This window comes from Coregonus clupeaformis, chromosome 2, assembly GCF_020615455.1.
Source record: "Coregonus clupeaformis isolate EN_2021a chromosome 2, ASM2061545v1, whole genome shotgun sequence".
In the NCBI taxonomy this organism is placed as follows: Eukaryota; Metazoa; Chordata; class Actinopteri; order Salmoniformes; family Salmonidae; genus Coregonus; species Coregonus clupeaformis.
The window spans coordinates 28,085,034-28,105,402 of record NC_059193.1 but is presented as its reverse complement, the minus strand read 5'-3'; the positions used below and the strand labels follow the sequence as shown (position 1 = coordinate 28,105,402).

Here is a 20,369-nt window from a genome sequence, read left to right as displayed (position 1 = left end):
AATAATACACTGTCCATATTGATGTGAAAAATATTATGGACAGTCCAAAGGTACGTTATATTTCAGAATTCATAAATGTGTGAAGCAGGGTCGGAAATATAGTGTGACTTTGCGCACAGATACCAAAACATTGGCATTACAATAGAGCCCCTTGCATGGAAGAAAATACATTTGACTAGATCTATTATAGATTACATAAAATAATAATTGAGTGGCAATCAGAAAAATATATATATCTCAAAATATCTTTCTACATTCAGTGTCCCAGTTATTCATTATTTATGAACCAACATTTGTTCTAAATCTCACCATCAACCTATCATGATATACTTATTCCATCATGCATACATGAAAATACTGCTAAAATAACAAGCATTGATTTGTGGAATGTTGAAACAAGAAAGCGTAGACATGCAAGTTTTGTAGGCTTGTTTGTTGATATACGTCACAAAACAGTCTATATTCTAAAATATTGTTCATCACAATCAACTAACTACACATCACCGCTCACCTGCTGGCTCTCAAAGGTCCAGGCGCTGTCGGGTAAAGACGCGTCTAGAACGTTGATCATTTCCTTAAGGTCAGTGGTGCTGCTGGGCTTAACAAAGGTGAAATCACTGAACTCTGACATGGGAGAGAGACAGGATCTGAAGGACTGACTCTGAGACAACATGTCCCCTCCCAGGACCTCCACGTACTTAATAGGTCCGTCAGTGTTGAGCTGGATCTGCAGGTTTCTGTTGGGGTTCTTGTAGCCGTTCAAGTCGTCCCGTCTCATGCAGCAACTACCGCTGCTTCTGCTGTTTCTAACACACTTCACCACTAAAATGCCAAAAGTCACCAGAGACAGCACGGACACCGAGGCCAGAGAGAGGATCAAATACAGGGTGATTCTCCCGCTTTTCTTGCTGGGCTCTGGCGCTTTCTGCCGGAGGTCCAAAATGGGTTCGTGTAGCCCGTCCTCTACCAATATGGCCACTGTGACCGTTGAAGACTGGACCGGTTCCCCGTCATCCTTTATCTCTATAAGCAGCCTCTGAGAGTCGTCGTCCTGCTCGGACACAGAGCGTTTAGTCCTCACCTCCCCTGTGTAAAGATTGACACTGAACAGAGAAGCGTCTGTGGCCTCCGCCAGCTTATACGAGATCCAGGCGTTATGGCCCGAGTCTGCGTCCACGGCCGTTACCTTAGTAACCAGGTGGCCTGCTTTAGCGGAGAGGGGCACCTTCTGGTGAGAGAGCGAGCCCAGGGCAGCGGAGGGGTAGATAACAGCGGGGGCATTGTCGTTATGGTCCAGGATAAAAACATGGACAGTGGCGTTGCTGCTCAGAGACGGAGAGCCGTGGTCCTTTGCCTGAACCAGAATCTGAAACACCTTCAGTATCTCATAGTCAAACGAGTGCATACTGTAGATGCTGGCATTATCAGAGTTAATATACACATAGGAGGAGACAGACACGTCCTGCACTTTGGAGTCTAGAATGGAGTAGGAGATCTTGGCATTATACCCCAGGTCTGGATCAGTAACGGAGATTGAACATAATATTTTTCCCGGTGTGTAATTCTCTTTTACATACACTGTGTAGGAAGGCTGAGAGAATAGCGGTGGATTGTCATTCACATCAAATACATCAACAGTGATTGTTTTCTTGCTGGATTTTTTTCCTGAATCACTAGCACTGATCTCTATACTATACTGGGAGTGACGCTCACGGTCAAGAAGCGCGTTAATTACCAGTGCGTAATGCTTGGGTATGGACGGGTTCAATTTGAATGGAGACTTTGGTGACACATTCAACCTCACCTTCCCATTGTCTCCTGAATCCGGGTCTTTAGCGCTTATCAAAGCTATCACTGTCCCAATAGGTGAATCCTCCGGAACATGAGTACTTAGAGACGTCACAATTATCTCTGGGATATTGTCATTGACGTCAGTTATTTTAAGGTCAACACCACAATGCCCATCCATCTCTGGGTTACCTTTGTCTTTAGCAATAACGTCACATCTATGTGAATACGTTTTTTCATAATCTAGTTCACCCTTTACTATAATCACCCCAGTTAAATGGTCCATTTCAAATAATGTTGCCACTGAGTCTGGCGTTTGATCGACAAAGACATACTCGATATCCCCATTATGTCCTTCATCTGGATCTGTCGCTTTACATGTAAAATCACAGTGCCAGGAGCTGCATTTTCGTTAACACTAGCCTCATAAAGCTGTCTCTCAAACAGTGGTGCGTTATCGTTAATATCAAGCACAGTAATACTAATCTCAAAGGTTCCTGAACGCACTGGATCACCCCCATCTACAGCGGTGAAAATCAGCTTGTGAACAGACTGCTTCTCCCAGTCAAGACATTTTGGGAATTTTGTCCCATCCATGTGGTTTTTGACATTCAATTTAAAATGTTCGTTTTTGTTAATGCTGTAAGAGAGTAGTGTATTTGCAGCTACATCAGAATCCAGTGCGCTTTCGAGTGGAAATCGTGCGCCTGGGTTTGCTGACTCTGCAATCTTCAACACCTTTTCTTTGGTAAGAAAACAGGGAGAATTGTCATTAATATCCTACATTTCAATCTTGACTCGGTGCAGCTGCAAAGGATTTTCTATCACTACCTCCAAAGGCAATAGACATGGAACTCTTTGTCCACACAGATCCTCTCTGTCTATCCTCTCACTGACGACCAGCTCTCCTTTCCCAAATCCACTCTGAAATACTGCTTACCAGCCTCCGAGGTTATCCGTAATTTACGATGGTAAATCTCAGATAGTCCCAACCCCAGATCTTTGGCTAGATTTCCTACCACAGAGCCCTGTTTCAGTTCCTCCGGGATGGTGTAGTGAGTCTGTCTATCTATTGTACCCCACAAGAGAAATAAATGATGCCACCATAGCAGCACCTGCCACACACACAGTCTATTCCACATTGTTCCACGACACATCAAAACCTTTAGATTATTTCATCCAAGATTTGCCCTCTTGCAGGAGTGGTAATAATCAATCGGTAAGCTAATGTATAATATTTTACAGTGATGGGACGCTTTGTGTCTATGCGCATCATTCTCTCTCCTTCAGCTCTGAGCATTGTAAGGGTTACAGTTCTGAGGCTGGGGGGAGGGAGTAGATCTCTTTATAAAGTTCTGCACGCTGTTGGTGCACAGCATCTAATACGAGCTACCAATCAGGATTTAGTAGTTATTTATAGCTACAGTGAAAATATTAGCGCGTGGGAAACAGATGAAGCACCATAGCAATTCAACATGAGAAAACACAGTACTCCATTTCATGTGTAATACTATTAGTACTGCTACTCTACTATTTCTATTACTCACTATTAGTAGCCGATAATGATCTATTATCATTATCAGCTGATGAAGATGTCATATTAGAATTTAAATGTTATAATTAAATTGTTATAAATTAATTACAGATGGAATGCTAGTATGTGCACAGCTGTACTATAAATCATTGCAGAGTTAAAATAGGTATTAGAGGTTGTAATGTGGTGGTTATACAACTCTAGGTATCATTGTCTTTATCCCCACCATCTCAATGCTTTCTGATGTCTGTGTGGGAGACAAAGGCTCTCCGTTGCCGTCCTGTGGTAAAAGAAAGCAAGCGCAGCATGAGCACGTCATCAGAGAAACCCACGTGGCTCCGAATAATAATACATCCCACAGCCATCTAAAATTCTCTCTCTCTCTCTCTCTCTCTCTCTCTCTCTCTCTCTCTCTCTCTCTCTCTCTCTCTCTCTCTCTCTCTCTCTCTCTCTCTCTCTCTCTCTCTCTCTCTCTCTCTCTCTCTCTCTCTCTCTCTCTCTCTCTCTCTCTCTCTCTCTCTCTCTCTCTCTCTCTCTCTCTCTCTCTCTCTCTCTCTCTCTCTCTCTCTCTCTCTCTCTCTCTCTCTCTCTCTCACTCACTCACTCACTCACTCACTCACTCACTCACTCACTCACAAACTTACTTCACTGCCCCATTTCCATGACATTAACTAATTACCTGAGAGCTGAATAGACCGCCCTAATATTTTTGATTAGGACATATTCTTCTGACAAAAAAAAATGTTGGTCGACCACGAATCGGGTTTTGGATATAAAAGGGTTGCAGGACTACATATCATCCCTCAAGGTCTGCCTAGCAACAGCGGCGTCTGACGGAATTATTTATACCCGCAATGAAAAGAAAGCAAAACCTCCAGTGGAAATAAACGCTATACTAGTATACAAATCACAAGCTGTAGCTTACATCATATCACAATACTACAACGAATGTATCTAAATATGAAAACAATATATCAGTTTTGATATTAGATAATCCGAGTTTGACAGAACGACGGAGGTAGGGAGAGCGAGACAGTGAGGGAGAGCGAAACAGTGAGGGAGAGGGTGACAGTGAGGGGGAACGAGACCGTGAGGGGGAGCGAGCTTCCACTGAGCTCTGGAATGCGTTTCAGCACCACGCGGGTGGACAGCTCCACACAAGCGGCCAGCTCGCGCTGCTGCACGCTGCTGAAATGTGGGCGACCGCGTGGCGGCTGCTGCACAGACACAGTCCCGAGTCCTTCCCAAAGACTTTCGAAAATACAACAACATACCCTTGCTACCCTCCTCTTCTCGCTCGATTCAAATAGAAAAACGTTCTGCCTTGATAAACAATCAAAATGTTTTCCAATACCATAATTTTGATCAAGCAAATATAATAATAATAATACGCCATTTAGCAGACGCTTTTATCCAAAGCGACTTACAGTCATGCGTGCATACATTATTTTAATTTTTTTTTGTGTATGGGTGGTCCCGGGGATCGAACCCACTACCTTGGCGTTACAAGCGCCGTGCTCTACCAGCTGAGCAATAGAGGACCGCTTTTTCATTTTGTTTTATAAACCTATTGTTTTAACTGCACTGCCAAATCAGGTGCCGAAAGCTGTTATTGTAGGCTACATACGTCAGAGCATGCTTATGTCTAAAAACATTTAGTAATGAAGGATAGATATCGTGTTTGAACATCCATCACACTCTGATAATTGTCAGGTTCGTTCTAACCTGCCAACACGGAGTCATTATAGAGATTTAGTTTACTGTCATCTATATGTCCTTACAGACTGTCTCTCTACATTGCAACTCTTTCAAAGGTATCTGCCAACATATAGAATCTGGTATCCACACAACATCCACTCATATAATGAAAGGCTCCAGCCTTACATTCAGCCCCTTTCCTTTGTGTGGAACTGTGAATTGCATGTCAATGTATGGTTTATTATGTGCAAATGATATACAGTACATCTTCCCAGCTATTGATGGAATAACACTCAGTCACTCAGTGCTGGGTGCCACTGCATATATGGATCATAAAGGTGCTTTGATGTCTTTGTCAGTTTCTATTAGGTCATTTCAGTCAGTAAGGTCAAGGAGGTGTGTACTGTAGGTGAGTTGTGATGGTGGAGTCATTCTAACTTAAAGTATTTCTTACCTTATTTGGAGAGCCGGGGGAGTAACAGAAGACGTGTCAGCAACAGCAGAGAAGGAGAGACATGGAAGAGAAGAACAGTGAGACAAAAGAGACGTGGGTTAGCACACAAAGAGTGTCTTGGGACAGACACATCCCTGATACTTACCGTTCACCTTACAATGGCAATGTACCCTTGGTTGACTCCAGAGTGGGTGATTGTGTTGATATGCATTGTGACATTTGGCCAAATGATGATGTTCCCAAAGCCGATCTGCTAGGTGAACTGTTTGTGTGTGTCAAAGAAAGGTGGGCTAATATCAAAACATTACAAAGAATAAAACCACATTCAACCAAATATAAAATCAGATATAATATTGTGTTTTTTGATGTGTCTGTTATATGTGAGGTGTGCTTCTTTGTTCAGAGAGAGAGAGAGAGAGAGAAAGAGAGAGAGAGGAGAGATACACGAGAGAGAGATAGGAGAGAGAGATACACGAGAGAGAGAGAGAGAGAGAGCGAGAGACAGCGAGAGAGGACAGATCCCTACAAGAATCTGAAGTCAAATGTCTACTGTTTGCTGATGATCTAGTGCTTCTGTCCCCAACCAAGGAGGGCCTACAGCAGCACCTAGATCTTCTGCACATATTATGTTAGACCTGGGCCCTGACAGTAAATCTCAGTAAGACAAAAATAATTGTGTACCAAAAAAAGTCCAGTTGCCAGGACCACAAATACAAATTCCATCTAGACACCATTGCCCTAGAGCACACACAAAACTATACATACCTCGGGCTAAACATCAGTGCCACAGGTAACTTCCACAAAGCTGTGAACGATCTGAGAAACAAGGCAAGAAGGGCCTTCTATGCCATCAAAAGGAACATAGAATTTGACATACCAATTAAGCAAAAACTACTTGAATCAGTTATTGAACCCACTGCCCTTTATCGTTGTGAGGTCTGGGGTCCGCTCACCAACCAAGAATTCACAAAATGGGACAAACACCAAATTGAGACTCTGCATGCAGAATTATGCAAAAAATATCCTCTGTGTACAACGTAAAACAAGAGAATTATGCATGCAGAGCAGAATTAGGCGGATACTTGCCAATTATCAAAATCCAGAAAAGAGCCGTTAAATTCTACAACCACCTAAAAGGAAGCGATTCCCAAACCTTCCATAACAAAGCCATCACCTACAGAGAGAGGAACCTGGAGAAGTCCCCTAAGCAAGCTGGTCCTGGGGCTCTGTTCAAAAACACAAACGGACCCCACAGAGCCCCAGGACATCAACACAATTAAACAATTAATTTCATGAGAAAACAAAAATATAATTACTTGACACGTTGGAAAGAATCAACAAAAACAGAGCAAACTAGAATGCTATTCAGCGCTAAACAGAGAGTACACAGTGACAGAATACTTGACCACTGTGACTGACCCAAAATTAAGGAACGCTTTGACTGTGTACAGACTCAGTGAGCATAGCCTTGCTATTGAGAAAGGTTGCTGTAGGCAGACCTGGCTCTCAAGAGAAGACAGGCTATGTGCACACTGCCCACAAAATGAGGTGGAACCTGAGCTGCACTTCCTAACCTCCTCCCAAATGTATGACCATATTAGAGACACATATTTTCTTCAGATTACACAGACCCACAAAGAATTCGAAAACAAATCAAACTCCCATATCTATTGGGTGAAATACCACATGTGCCATCACAGCAGAAAGATGTATGACCTGTTGCCACAAGAAAAGGGCAACCAGTGAAGAACAAACATAATTGTAAATACAACCCATATTTATGTTTATTTATTTTCCCTTTTGTACTTTAACTATTTGCACATCATTACAACACTGTATATATACATATGACATTTGAAATGCCTTTATTCTTTTGAACTTCTGTGAGTGTAATGTTTACTTTTAATTTTTTGTAGTTCATTTCACTTTTGTTTATTATCTATTTCACTTGCTTTGGCAATGTAATCATATGTTTCCCATGTCAATAAAGCCCTTAAATGGAATGGAATTGAGGGGGGATAGGGAGGGGAAGACTTAATAACAGAGAAATACAACACCCTTATTGACCCAGTCCCTGTATAACAGGAGTGTGAGCAGTGGAGTATATCATCTGCATGTCCCAACCAGGATGCTGATAGCACCATTTAAAGAGGACTGAGTGTGTGTCCGATATGGCCCCTATGGGAACCTGGTCCAAAGTAGTGCACTGTATAGGGAATAGGAGCCATTTCAGACACAGTGAGTCCCTAGGGGGAGGTGTTCTGTCCCAGAGCTGCAGGATAACATCACTATGCTGCAGTACAGCTCATTGCCATGATGCAGAGGAACACTCCCTACACAGCAGCAGCAGGGGAACTCAAGGAGATGTCCAGGGATGATGTATTCTTTATTAATTAGATGATTTCACACTGTGTGTGTGTGTGTGTGGTAGATGAACAGACCTTGTGGTACTGTGTGTTAGATTAGATAATGACAAGGGCATGGATAAACGCTATGAAACATACACACTCTGCACTGTGCACACACACAAGAACCAGTAATGTACCAATCAATAGAAATCAATGTATAGCCCAAAAAGGAAACAAGCTCTACAGAGCCTTAAGGGTTACGGTTTGACAGCATTTTCACACTCACAGACAGAGCAACGGGGAGGTGAAACAGTGAGAGGCAATCAGGGCAGGGCAGCATCCATCTTACGGAAATGGAGAGGTAGAGCCTTCACTGTACTCCCTCCCCACCCTGTCATACGTTCTCTCTCTCTCCACTCTCCCCCACCAATCCAGCTCTGAGCCCAAGGACACCGCACCTCTGTGTCCTAAACAGGGGTGCGTCTTCCCTCTTTAAACCCCACAGCTGCCTGTATTCTCTCAGACACCAGACCCTGCATCTGCTGCTGCCCCCCTGCGCACCAAACCACAGTGGTGCAGTCCTGACAGTGAGTCAGCTTGTTGCTACGGCAACACATCCCACCCCTCTTCCTGAGAGTGGAGGAAAAAAATAACTGTATAGAAAACAGAATGGACGGAAGAAGAGAAGAAGAGAGAAAGGCAGGGAGATAGGGTTGTGTAAAAGGTTCCTCATACACTGTACAGTCCTCTCTTATAATCATTCATCACTTACAAAACACCAATTCAATTAGTAGCGTATCTAACATAATAATGTACAGGCTTGTGGACAGCAGCAATACCCTACTGACCAGTTACATAAAGAGACCTATTCAGAAGGAGAAAGAGCATCACTCTTCTGATAAACACAACACAGGTGTGACTTTGGACGCCCAAATGCGACATGGTTTTATGCACACAGTACAAAATGTTTTGGACCGAGCAGAGGAGAGCGCTCTCTCCTTCTTCCTTTCACTCCTCCAGCTCTCCCTCACTCAGTGAATCAGAATGGTGCAGCTGGAGAGGGGGAGGGGAGAAGCAGAGAAACAACGAGATCAGGAAGAAAGAGGAGAGGACCAACAAATCCAGAACGCCTTACAGAGGAAACAGCTCACCAACATGCCTTTGCCACAAACATACATGTTGAACAATCCCCAAAATGATTATCTCTGTCACCATTACCTTTATCCACAGACATCACTGATGATGATCATGACAATAATGACATTGAGACTATTAACAATAACCATCATTGTGATTGTGATCACATTAATAATCACATTGACTACATACAGTAGCCATTTAGTGCATACTAACTCTTTCTTCCTGCTACTGTTGTGTTAGGGCTCAGCCTCAGCCTCAGCCTCACAGCAAAATGGCTGCAGTGAGTCTATCCAGCCTGACAGATCAGAACAACGTCACACACAACTATACACACCCTGACCTCAGGACTATTCACCTAGATTCACCTAGTGTGTGTGTGTGTGTGTGTGTGTGCGCGCGCATCGCGGAGTGTGTATTGTGTGTATGTGTGTGTATGTGACATTCAAGATAAGTCAGGCTGTGCCTTACTGTTACACTGACCTGTATAATCCCTGGTGTAATCCTTTCCAGAGGAGCAGCGAGTCCACACTCACTAGTCCACACTCACTAGTCCAGACTCACTAGTCCAGACTCACTAGTCCAGACTCACTAGTCCAGACTCACTAGTCCAGACTCACTAGTCCAGACTCACTAGTCCAGACTCACTAGTCCAGACTCAATAGTCCAGACTCACTAGTCCAGACTCAATAGTCCAGACTCAATAGTCCAGACTCAATAGTCCAGACTCAATAGTCCAGACTCACTAGTCCAGACTCACTAGTTCAGACTCACTAGTCCAGACTCAATAGTCCAGACTCACTAGTCCAGACTCAATAGTCCAGACTCACTAGTCCAGACTCACTAGTCCAGACTCACTAGTCCAGACTCACTAGTCCAGACTCACTAGTCCAGACTCACTAGTCCAGACTCAATAGGCATCACTACTGGAACAGTAACACACGTACCACACACAAACAAGCAGTGTGAAAAACCAATAGAAACTCACCACACACACAACTCCATCTGGGGCATACAAGAGCACCTGGACCTAAGAGTAATATAACATGTGTACAAAACATTAAGAACACCTTCCTAATGAGTTGCACCCCCTTTTTCCCTCAGAACAGACTCAGTTCGTCAGGGCATGGACTCTACAAGGTGTCGAAAGCGTTCGACAGGGATGCTGGCCCATGTTGACTCCAATGCTTCCCACAGTTGTGTCAAGTTGGCTGGATGTCCTTTGGATGGTGGACCATTCTTGACACACTTGGGAAACTGTTGAGCATGAAAAACCCAGCAGCGTTGCAGTTCCTGACACACTCAAACCGGTGCGCCTTGCACCTACTACCATACCCTGTTCAAAGGCACTTAAATATTTTGTCTTGTCCATTCACCCTCTGAATGGAACACATACACAATCCATGTCTCAATTGTCTCAAGGCTTAAAAATCCTTATTTAACCTGTCTCCTCCCCTTCATCTACACTGATTGAAGTGAATTAAACAGGTGGCAACCAATAAGGGATCATAGCTTTCACCCGGATTCACCTGGACAGTCTATGTCATGGAAAGAGCAGGTGTTCCTAATGTTTTGTACATTCGGTGTATGCATGAGTCCAGTTCCCTGCACATTGCTCAATAGGCCAGGCCAGGTGACTACTCATCATGCCAATGGCTGCTTTGAGCACCTGAGACAGTGTTGAGAGGACATCTGCCTCATCCTCAGAGCCAAAACTGCCTGTCTTCTCTTCAGGCCTCTTCAGGCCTATACACTGAAAGTAAGTACGTAACATGGCCCCCTTTTCCTTCTAATTATTGACCATTGAAAGTAGAGAGGCAAAGGAACCTTTGGCTGTAGGCTATTGAGACACAGCCTGGGATTGTGGGCCTGTAGAACTGTAGGACTAAAGGACTGTAGGACACTGCAGATAAACGGGACAGTCTTACTACCAGGCCAGAGAAAGCAGAACATCAGATCACCACAGCTGAGAGCCTGGGGGTTTACTGTCATGACTGAAAAAGACTGAGGGTAAAGATATTAAGATTCAGGGGTACATGGCAGTACAGGCAGAGTTTCCTCAATCCATCCTCAAAACCATGAACTGAGATGACAGCATACTGTTGGAGTTATTCCATAAGGAAGGAGGATTAACCTCTTCTTAGATAAAATGTACATGCCCTGTTCCCACTTCCCTTTACTTACATCAGATCACACACAGTCACTACACATACTTATGAATAGAGCAGATAAACTGTGAGTACTGTCTCAACTCCCCTTAGCAGAATATTTGAGTGTGTGCAGGTGTGCGTGGGAGAGGATAAGGTCACTCACTGATCGTCCAGATATCCATGATATCTAATCAAGGATCTTGTAATGGGGGAGCAGAGGAATCAGATATGTGAGCATTAGAGCTTCTAACCCCACTTTCCAGAAGGCTAGATAAGAAGCAGGCATGCACACATACACACACACACACACACACACACACACAGCTCAATGCATCCTGATCACCAAACACAGCAACCATGCGCAAACATTGCTCAAAGTCCAACATCCAACATTCATCTTCAGACAGAGCAACACACTGTAGAGAAACAGCTGCTCACCAGATGGTTGGGCCAGTGAGGAAGGAAGTACAGTATATACAACAGCTGTGGGAAAGCAGTTTCTTCCCATATCAGTGTGGACAGTCACAAGGTCTAGAAACTACAGGGCCTCGGCTCAGGGTGGGATCCAAAACGGCTGCCAAGGCAGTGGACTGCTAAATCCTGCTCCAGAGGGCTACAGCTTTGACATACGTCAGTAAACCACTGTTCTACAGTTCAAAGGTCATCCAAGTGGGGATCAGAACCAGAAGCGAGAAGTCATATCCAAAGGTCACCCACACAACATCCACATCTATACACTGGACTGGACCATTCAGGGCTAGACAGAGGGGTGTATGGGTTGGTGGGGTCTGTCCCTGACAGAGACACAGTGAGTTCCAGGGTTTACGGTCCATTGTAAAAGCCTTCCTTGCTGACAAGCCTGAGAACCAGGGTTTAGTGGTTAAAAAGCAGTTTAAACACAGATGTGGGGTGATAATGATGATAGATTGTTTCCTGAGGGACAGAGGTTTACTCCATAAAACCTCAAGCGTTTCTGTGTCATGTCAGATGTTTATGAGAGGCGTGTGCTACTCTTCTACACAGAAACATTTGACCCAAACACATACAGTATACCTATGCAGTATGTACACAGACAGACAGCCTGTTGTCTATGCCAGGCCACGCCCTCTATCTACAGACACCCACTGAAACTACACCACCTCTAGCATTACATACTATGTCCACCCATACAGTAACGCCAGCATCATAACCACCTACTAAAGTATCTAACAACATTGACATACAATAGGATCACCACGTTGTGAAAAAGAGTGACCCTCACCTATTTTATGAGGTAACCTATCAGTTGGCGGTTCACACTCTTTTCACGCCACTTCGATACAAAGTGATTTTCGTGGCAGGTTAGGAGACCATTTTCACTAACCCTTTACCTAACCTTAACCTCCTTCTCCTAACCTGCTATGTTAATTATCCTAACCTGCTACGAAAAAGTATCTTCGGTATCGAAGTGCCGTGAAAAGAGTGTTTCCAAATCGGTTGGCCTGGTTACTTCCTGTGTGCTGCAGTGGCCTGGGGTGTGGGATTGGCATTATGGGCTGCAAGTGAGAGCCATATGGAGGGCATTTCCTCCCTGTGTGTGTTACCCAGTAAACATGGAGGCCTGCGGGCCACGGAGCTCTAATGACCCTTTTATGATGTCTGTGGTGAGGGAGGGGAAAGAGGGATCGAGGAGCTCTCCTCAGTGTTACAAACAACATATCCAATTTGTAAGTCGCTCTGGATAAGAGCGTCTGCTAAATGACGTAAATGTAAATGTAATATATCACTTTACTAGCATCATATAGAGGAATCTAGCACAGTTTACTCATCTGTCTCTCGGTCTCTCTTCTTTCAACACAATAGTTTACTCATCTGTCTCTCTCTCTCTTGTTTCAACACAGTAGTTTACTAATCTTTCTGTCTTTGTCTCGTTTCAACACAGTAGTTTACTAATCTTTCTGTCTTCTGTCTCTTTCCTTTCAACACAGTACTTTACTAATCTTTCTGTCTGTCTCGTTTCAACACAGTAGTTTACTAATCTTTCTGTCTTCTGTCTCTTTCCTTTCAACACAGTAGTTTACTAATCTTTCTGTCTTCTGTCTCTTTCCTTTCAACACAGTAGTTTACTAATCTTTCTGTCTGTCTCGTTTCAACACAGTAGTTTACTAATCTTTCTGTCTTCTGTCTCTTTCCTTTCAACACAGTAGTTTACTAATCTTTCTGTCTTCTGTCTCTTTCCTTTCAACACAGTACTTTACTAATCTTTCTGTCTTCTGTCTCTTTCCTTTCAACACAGTAGTTTACTAATCTTTCTGTCTCTCTGTAGCTCTCCCTCTCTCTCTCTCTTTTCAGCACTCAAACTGATTCCTCTCATCTTTTTGGCCTTTGTCTGGATGTCATATACTGTCATTTTCTTTCTCTCTCCCTCCCTCTATCGTTCCCTGTATCAATCTTTCCTTGTATCTATCCTTCTATGTATCAATCTTTCCCAGTATCTATCTTTCCCAGTATCTATCTTTCCCTGTAGCAATCTTATCTTTCCCTGTAGCAATCTTATATTTCCCTGTAGCAATCTTATCTTTCCCTGTAGAAATCTTATCTTTCCCTGTAGAAATCTTATCTTTCCCTGTAGAAATCTTATCTTTCCCTGTAGTAATCTTATCTTTCCCTGTAGCAATCTTTCCCTGTAGCAATTTTTCCCTGTAGCAATCTTTCCCTGTAGCAATCTTTCCCTGTAGCAATCTTTCCCTGTAGCAATCTTTCCCTGTAACGAGCCCTGCCTCATTTATCTCCACACTCAATTATTTATAGTTGTTTATCCAACCCTTTCTACCTTCTAGGCTCCTCATAACCTCTTCCTCTGCAAACACTGCAGCTTGGGGTGCAAAATGGCTGCCGTGCATCACTAACTCTGTGCTGCTGCGCATGAACGGTGGATGAGGCCTGCTACAACACATCTCCTCTTCCCCTCCCCCGAGCCCTCCCTCTCTCTGGCTCCCTGCTACTGCTTCTCCCTCTCTCCATCCCCCATCCTCCATCACATTTCCCACATCTTTCAGTCTGATTCCGCTCTCATCTCTCCATTCCTCTCTCGCTCTCTGTATGTGCACAGTTCAAACTCAGGAATATACAGTAACAGCAGCGTGTGAGAGAGAGGAATTTAGGTCAGTTGTAAAAATAGTGCACTGTGTGTGTGAGAGGAAAAAAAACTCTGCAGTGATGCTTCTCCACAGCCCTAATCCAGTTCAGCCCCATCCAGCCCAGTCTAGTCTAGTCCAGTATAACCCTTCCTTTGTGTTTCTCTATGGCCTTCAGCAGCACTGCTCTCTATGCACCTGAATGTATTCCATAAGATGATTTCATACAAACAGGTTCGCTGCTGTGTTTCACAGAGAAGTCTTTGGCAACACTATAGCCTATATGAATTACATAGGCATTATTCCAGAATGAGTATATAGGAATGTGATTGCCTGATGCCAGGTGCATGCACATGAACAGTTACATAGCATGTACCACTGCTAAAGCCAAGACAAAAAAGGTCAGTGTCAAATTGGTAAGTACTTGGTATGTCCGGCCTAATTACTTAGGTTCTGCTACGGGTAGTTACAACCGATAATTCATGCTTACCTGACTGTCTGAATCGTCATTGATCAGTTTGTCCCTCTGCGTGTGGGGGAGTGTCTGTGTTACGTCCAGACTAATGATGCTCTGACTGTAAGGTCTGACGTATTTCATGTCACTCTTTCTGGAGTCTGTCGTTCCACACACATCGTAATTATACACCTGTCTCAGAGTCCCTGTGCCTCCTACATCTGCGTAAAGGGGCGGGTAGTATGGAATAACTGGGAGATTCCCATTGGATTTGTAAAACATGCTCACGTCTCCATCTGTAGCATTTCACTGACAGTATGGCTATGATGGATACGATAAAGAGAAATGAAACTACAGCCAAAGCCAAGACTAAGTAAAAAGTCAGGTTGTCATTGTACTCCTTGTCGTGCGTAAAGTCAGTGAACTCCGAGAGCACTTCAGGAAGCTGTCAGCCACCGCCACGTTAACATTGACTGTAGCTGAACGAGAGGGCTGCCCGTTGTCCTCCACTACAACAGTTTCACAGCATCTTTATCATTGACTTGGCGTATAGTTCTTATTTCTCCATTCTGCAAGCCCACTTCAAACAGCGCCCTGTCTGTCGCTTTCTGTAGTTTATACGAGAGCCAGGCATTCTGTCCAGAGTCCACATCAACAGCCACCACTTTAGTGACAAGATAGCCCACATCTGCTGAACGAGGCACCATTTCAGCCACCAGAGAGTTGCTAGTCTGGACTGGGTATAGAACCTGAGGCGCGTTGTCATTCTGGTCCTGAATCGTTATTTTCACAGTCACATTGCTACTGAGAGGAGGAGAGCCGCCATCCTGCGCTTTGACGCACATTTTGAACTCTTTGATTTGCTCATAGTCGAAAGAACGCACAGCAAAAATCACCCCACTTTCTGCATTTACTGAAATGTATGCAGACGCAGACACTCCATTCACTTGATTATCATCGAGCAAATATGAAATACGCGCATTGTTGCCAGAGTCTTTGTCGCTGGCCTTGACTGAAAATATTGACATTCCAGGTAAGTTATTCTCAATAACGTAAGCAGTGTATGATTGTCGTGTAAACAGTGGGGCGTTGTCATTCACATCTGATATTTTCAGTGTCACTGTCTTATTAGTGGAAAAAGATGGAGACCCTTCATCTGTGGCTGTTATTGTTATGTCATATTCAGACACAGTTTCACAGTCCAAAGCCTGGTCTGACACTAAACTGTAGAAATCAGAAGAGGATGATTTTATGCGGAAAGGTAAATCTGGACTAATAGAACACTTCAACTGACCGTTTTTACCTGAGTCTAAATCTTTGATATTGAGCATTGCTATGACCGTCTCCGGAACAGAGTCCTTGGGAATAGTGTTGGAGAATGAAATGATGCTAATCACGGGTGCATTGTCGTTTACATCAGTCATTTCAATAAGCACCTTACTAGTGTCTGTTAGCCCCCATTTGTCTTTCGCCTCAACATTTAATTCATACTGTTTCCATCTTTCATAATCTAACATACCATTAATTGTTATATCGCCTGAAAATATGTCAATATTAAACAGGTCTGATGCGCTATCAGTACTTTGGGAAAACGAATACGTCACCTCTGCATTTTCTACTTGATCTGCATCAGTTGCAGTGACTCTCAAGACAATGGTGCCTTTCAATGCATTTTCTGGTAAGGTTACTCTATACACAGACTGGCTGAACACAGGAGAATTGTCGTTCGCATCTAAAACAATAACATTGATCTTTACTGAGCCAGATTTCTGAGGGCTGCCGCCATCATGTGCTCCTCGTCTTTTTCGCTGTCAAGTGGCGTCTGCAACACCATTTTGACGTATTTTGTACCATCAGGACGAGATAGGGTATTCAATTTAAAATGATCAGTAGGATTCAGTTTGTATGTTTGGAGTGTGTTTAACCCTACATCGGGGTCTTTAGCACTATCCAACGAAAATCGAGCACCGGGAGGCGTAGATTCACTTATCTCAAAATGGATTTCCTTCCTCGCAAACACCGGGGCGTTGTCGTTTATATCTAATATTTCCACATCAATTCGATGAAGCTCCATCTGATTTTCAACGATGATCTGAAAATGCAGAGAGCAGGGAGACACTTGGGCGCACAGCTCCTCTCTGTCTATTCTTTCTTTCACCACCAGTGTTCCTTTATCTGCATCCAGACCGATGTACTCACGACTGTCCTCCGTAAAGATCCGAGCTCGACCAGATTTCAACCTTTTTACATCCAAACCCAGATCCTGTACGATATTCCCCACGAGCGAGCCCTTCACCATCTCCTCTGGGATGGAATAACAGACCTGGGCGCGCGCTACCCCTGAGCCACAGAGACAGACAAACATCATGATTCATGTCTGCCATGTCCATATCCGCGAGCTGGATCTCCCTGCCCCATGACAACAAAGAACGTCCATCTTCGGACTACTCAGGCTGAAAACAAAACAATAAAAATACCAATGGCTCGACAATAACGAATATTGTGTCACCAACACGTCCCTAACGATTGTGTGGGCTCTTTTAGGAGACTAGTTATTATGATATGGAAATAGAGTCCGCTGCGCTGCTTGTCTCGCATAGAAGAGAGGGAGGGTCTAATGTCTGAGACTTATATATCCTGACACTAACCAACAGCGGCCCTTAGAGCCCTGAATAGATATTGCACAAATATCTGCACAAATATTATGTTGTATTTATAACGAATAAATTAAATGATCAAATGTGAACTGTCCAAACCCCTGCAAACGTCAAAAACCCAACACCATGAGTTTTGTTTGATAATGTCTTGTTTTAATAGGCTAAGAAAAGTCTGATGAAATGGTAACAGCATATGAAATCTATGACTTTGCTTTGAAATCGAACAAGATTTATAACCCAAACTACAGCTCTTGAAAACGAAAACCTATATGCTGATGATGTAACCACTGTTCTCACCTGGTTTTCCCCATCTTCATTGATCAGTTTGTCCCTCTGCGTGTGGGGGAGTGTCTGTGTTCCGTCCAGACTAATGATGCTCTGACTGTAAGGTCTGACGTATTTCATATCACTCTTTCTGGAATCAGTCGTTCCACACACATCGTAATTATACACCTGTCTCAGAGTCCCTGTGCCTCCCACGTCTGCGTAAAGGGGCGGGTAATATGGAATAACTGGGAGATTCCCATTGGATTTGTAAAACATGCTCTCGCGTTTCCATCTGTAGCATTTCACTGACAGTATGGCTATGATTGACACGATAAAGAGAATTGAGACTACAGCCAAAGCCAAGACCAAGTAAAAAGTCAGGTTGTCATTGTACTCCTTGTCGTGCGTAAAGTCAGTGAACTCCGAGAGCACTTCAGGGAAGCTGTCCGCCACCGCCACGTTAACATTGACTGTAGCTGAACGAGAGGGCTGCCCGTTGTCCTCCACTACAACAGTGAGACTTTGTTTCACAGCATCTTTATCATTGACTTGGCGTATAGTTCTTATTTCTCCATTCTGTAAGCCCACTTCGAACAGTGCCCTGTCTGTCGCTTTCTGCACTTTATAGGAGAGCCAGGCATTCTGTCCAGAGTCCACATCAACAGCCACCACTTTAGTGACAAGATAGCCCACATCTGATGAACGAGGCACCATTTCAGCCACCAGAGAGCTGCTAGTCTGGACTGGGTACAGAACCTGAGGCGCGTTGTCGTTCTGGTCCTGGATCATTATTTTCACAGTCACATTGCTACTGAGAGGAGGAGAGCCTCCATCCTGCGCTTTGACGCGGAATTGGAAATCCTTGATCTGCTCGTAGTCAAAAGAGCGCACTGCATGGATGACTCCACTATCAGCACTAACTGACACATATGAGGAGACGGGTACTCCGTTAACCGAGGAGTCCTCCAGTATGTAAGAAACACGGGCATTCTGGTTCCAGTCAGCGTCTCTGGCTTTCACTGTGAATATAGAGAGGCCCGGTGTGTTGTTTTCTATAATGTAGGCCTCATATGAGCTCCTCTCAAAGACAGGTGCGTTGTCATTCACATCTGATATCTGTAAGGTGAGAGTGACGCTGCTGGAAAGCAAGGGCACTCCCTCATCAGAGCACGTCACACTGATGTTATATTCAGAGTCTCTCTCTCGGTCCAAGTCACTGTCTGTTACTAGACTATAGAAGCCATTAGATGTAGATTTAATGGTAAACGGAATATTTTGAGCTAAAACACAATTCACCACTCCGTTATTATCAGAGTCTGGGTCATGGACACTCATTACAGCTATTACTGTCTGAGAAGGGGAATTTTCTGGTATTGATTTAGAAGTGGACATCATATCAATCAAAGGGCTGTTGTCGTTGACGTCCACAATGTCGACAACTAATTTACTAGAATCAGAAAGACCTCCTTGATCTTTTGCTTCTATGTCAATCTGGTAATGTTTATCGCTTTCATAGTCGACCTTGCCTATCAAACGCACTTCGCCATTACTCTCGTCTATTTCAAATAGATCCAAAATACCAATTGTGCTGCTTGATATAGAATATGTGACTAAACCATAAGATCCATGATCTATATCAGTGGCACTAACTGTAGTTAATAAAGTGCCGCTCTGTGAGTTTTCTACAACACTTGCCTTATATATTGCCTGTGTAAAAACCGGAGCATTGTCGTTTGCATCCAACACAATGACATGAATCTGCACTGTTCCAGACATCTGAGGCTCTCCTCCATCGAGGGCAGTTAACACTAAAGATATCTGATCCTGTTTCTCTCGATCTAAAGGCTTCTGTAAAACCATCTCTACCTTTTTACTACCATCAGTTTGACCTTGTAATTTTAGAACAAAATTATCGGTTGGATTAAGCGAGTAGCTTTGGAGTCCATTTACTCCTATATCAGAATCAAAAGCTCTCTCCAGCACAAATTTAGATCCAGTCACAGCTGACTCACTTATTTCGAATTTCATTTTATCTTTTTGGAAGACAGGAGCATTATCATTGATATCGACAATCTCAATTGTGACGCGATAAAATTCTATTGGATTCTCCAGAATAATTTGAAAATGCAGTGCGCAAGGCCTTGTCTGTCTGCAGAGGGCTTCACGGTCTATTATCTCTTTGATAAGAATAACTCCCCTGTCTTTATCCAACTCGATGTATTCTGCGCTATTTCCGACGTGTATTCGAGCATTACCCGATTTCAATCGTTTGATATCTAAACCCAAATCCTGCGCTATGTTACCGACTAAAGAGCTTTTCGCCATTTCCTCGGGAATGGAGTAACTGACCTGCCCGTGCACTGAACTGAGAGAGAGGACGGAGATAAACAACAGTACTTGCCGTGTCATTGTTCTGTCCAACATTTTCCCTTCAACATGAAACAACAAACACCATATAATTCCGTTCAGTAATTTGCAAAATTCCGTCAAATTTAAATCCAGAAAATAATAAATAATCTGCCAATAATCCGTACCCACGGAACAAAAGAATGTCAGCTCGATGTCTCCGTTCTAAGTGTTCTCTGTAACCCGGACTGTGCTCTCTGCGTGCGACTCTTTCTCTCTCTAATATATCGAGATGATGGGGGAGGTACTGCTGCAAATCTGTTCTAAAACTGCAGCACACTGACAAACAGCGTCCCCCTGAGTTCAATCTACTGGACAACAGATATACTTCAAAAAGAAACACATTCCAACATATTTGTG

The 20,369-nt window shown here is 43.6% G+C and overlaps 2 protein-coding genes and 1 pseudogene across 22 annotated transcripts in view; all 3 read right to left on the bottom strand.

Annotated features, from left to right (window-relative positions):
• The window catches only part of LOC121532782 (protocadherin gamma-C5-like), a 211,211-nt gene that overhangs the window by 33,909 nt on the left and 156,933 nt on the right, over positions 1-20,369 (bottom strand). The window contains exon 1 of one of the 21 annotated variants that reach the window (XM_045205134.1): positions 17,634-20,131. The exons of the other annotated variants lie outside the window; for them this stretch is intronic. Coding sequence (XP_045061069.1) covers positions 17,634-20,027 — 2,394 coding nt within the window. The 5' untranslated portion in view covers positions 20,028-20,131. Of the gene's footprint in view, positions 1-17,633; positions 20,132-20,369 lie in introns of those variants that run through there. 21 annotated transcript variants of the gene reach the window in all.
• The window catches only part of LOC123481079 (protocadherin beta-16-like), a 55,122-nt gene that overhangs the window by 21,817 nt on the left and 12,936 nt on the right, over positions 1-20,369 (bottom strand). The window lies entirely within an intron of this gene.
• Positions 494-3,064, bottom strand: LOC121586054 (annotated as a pseudogene).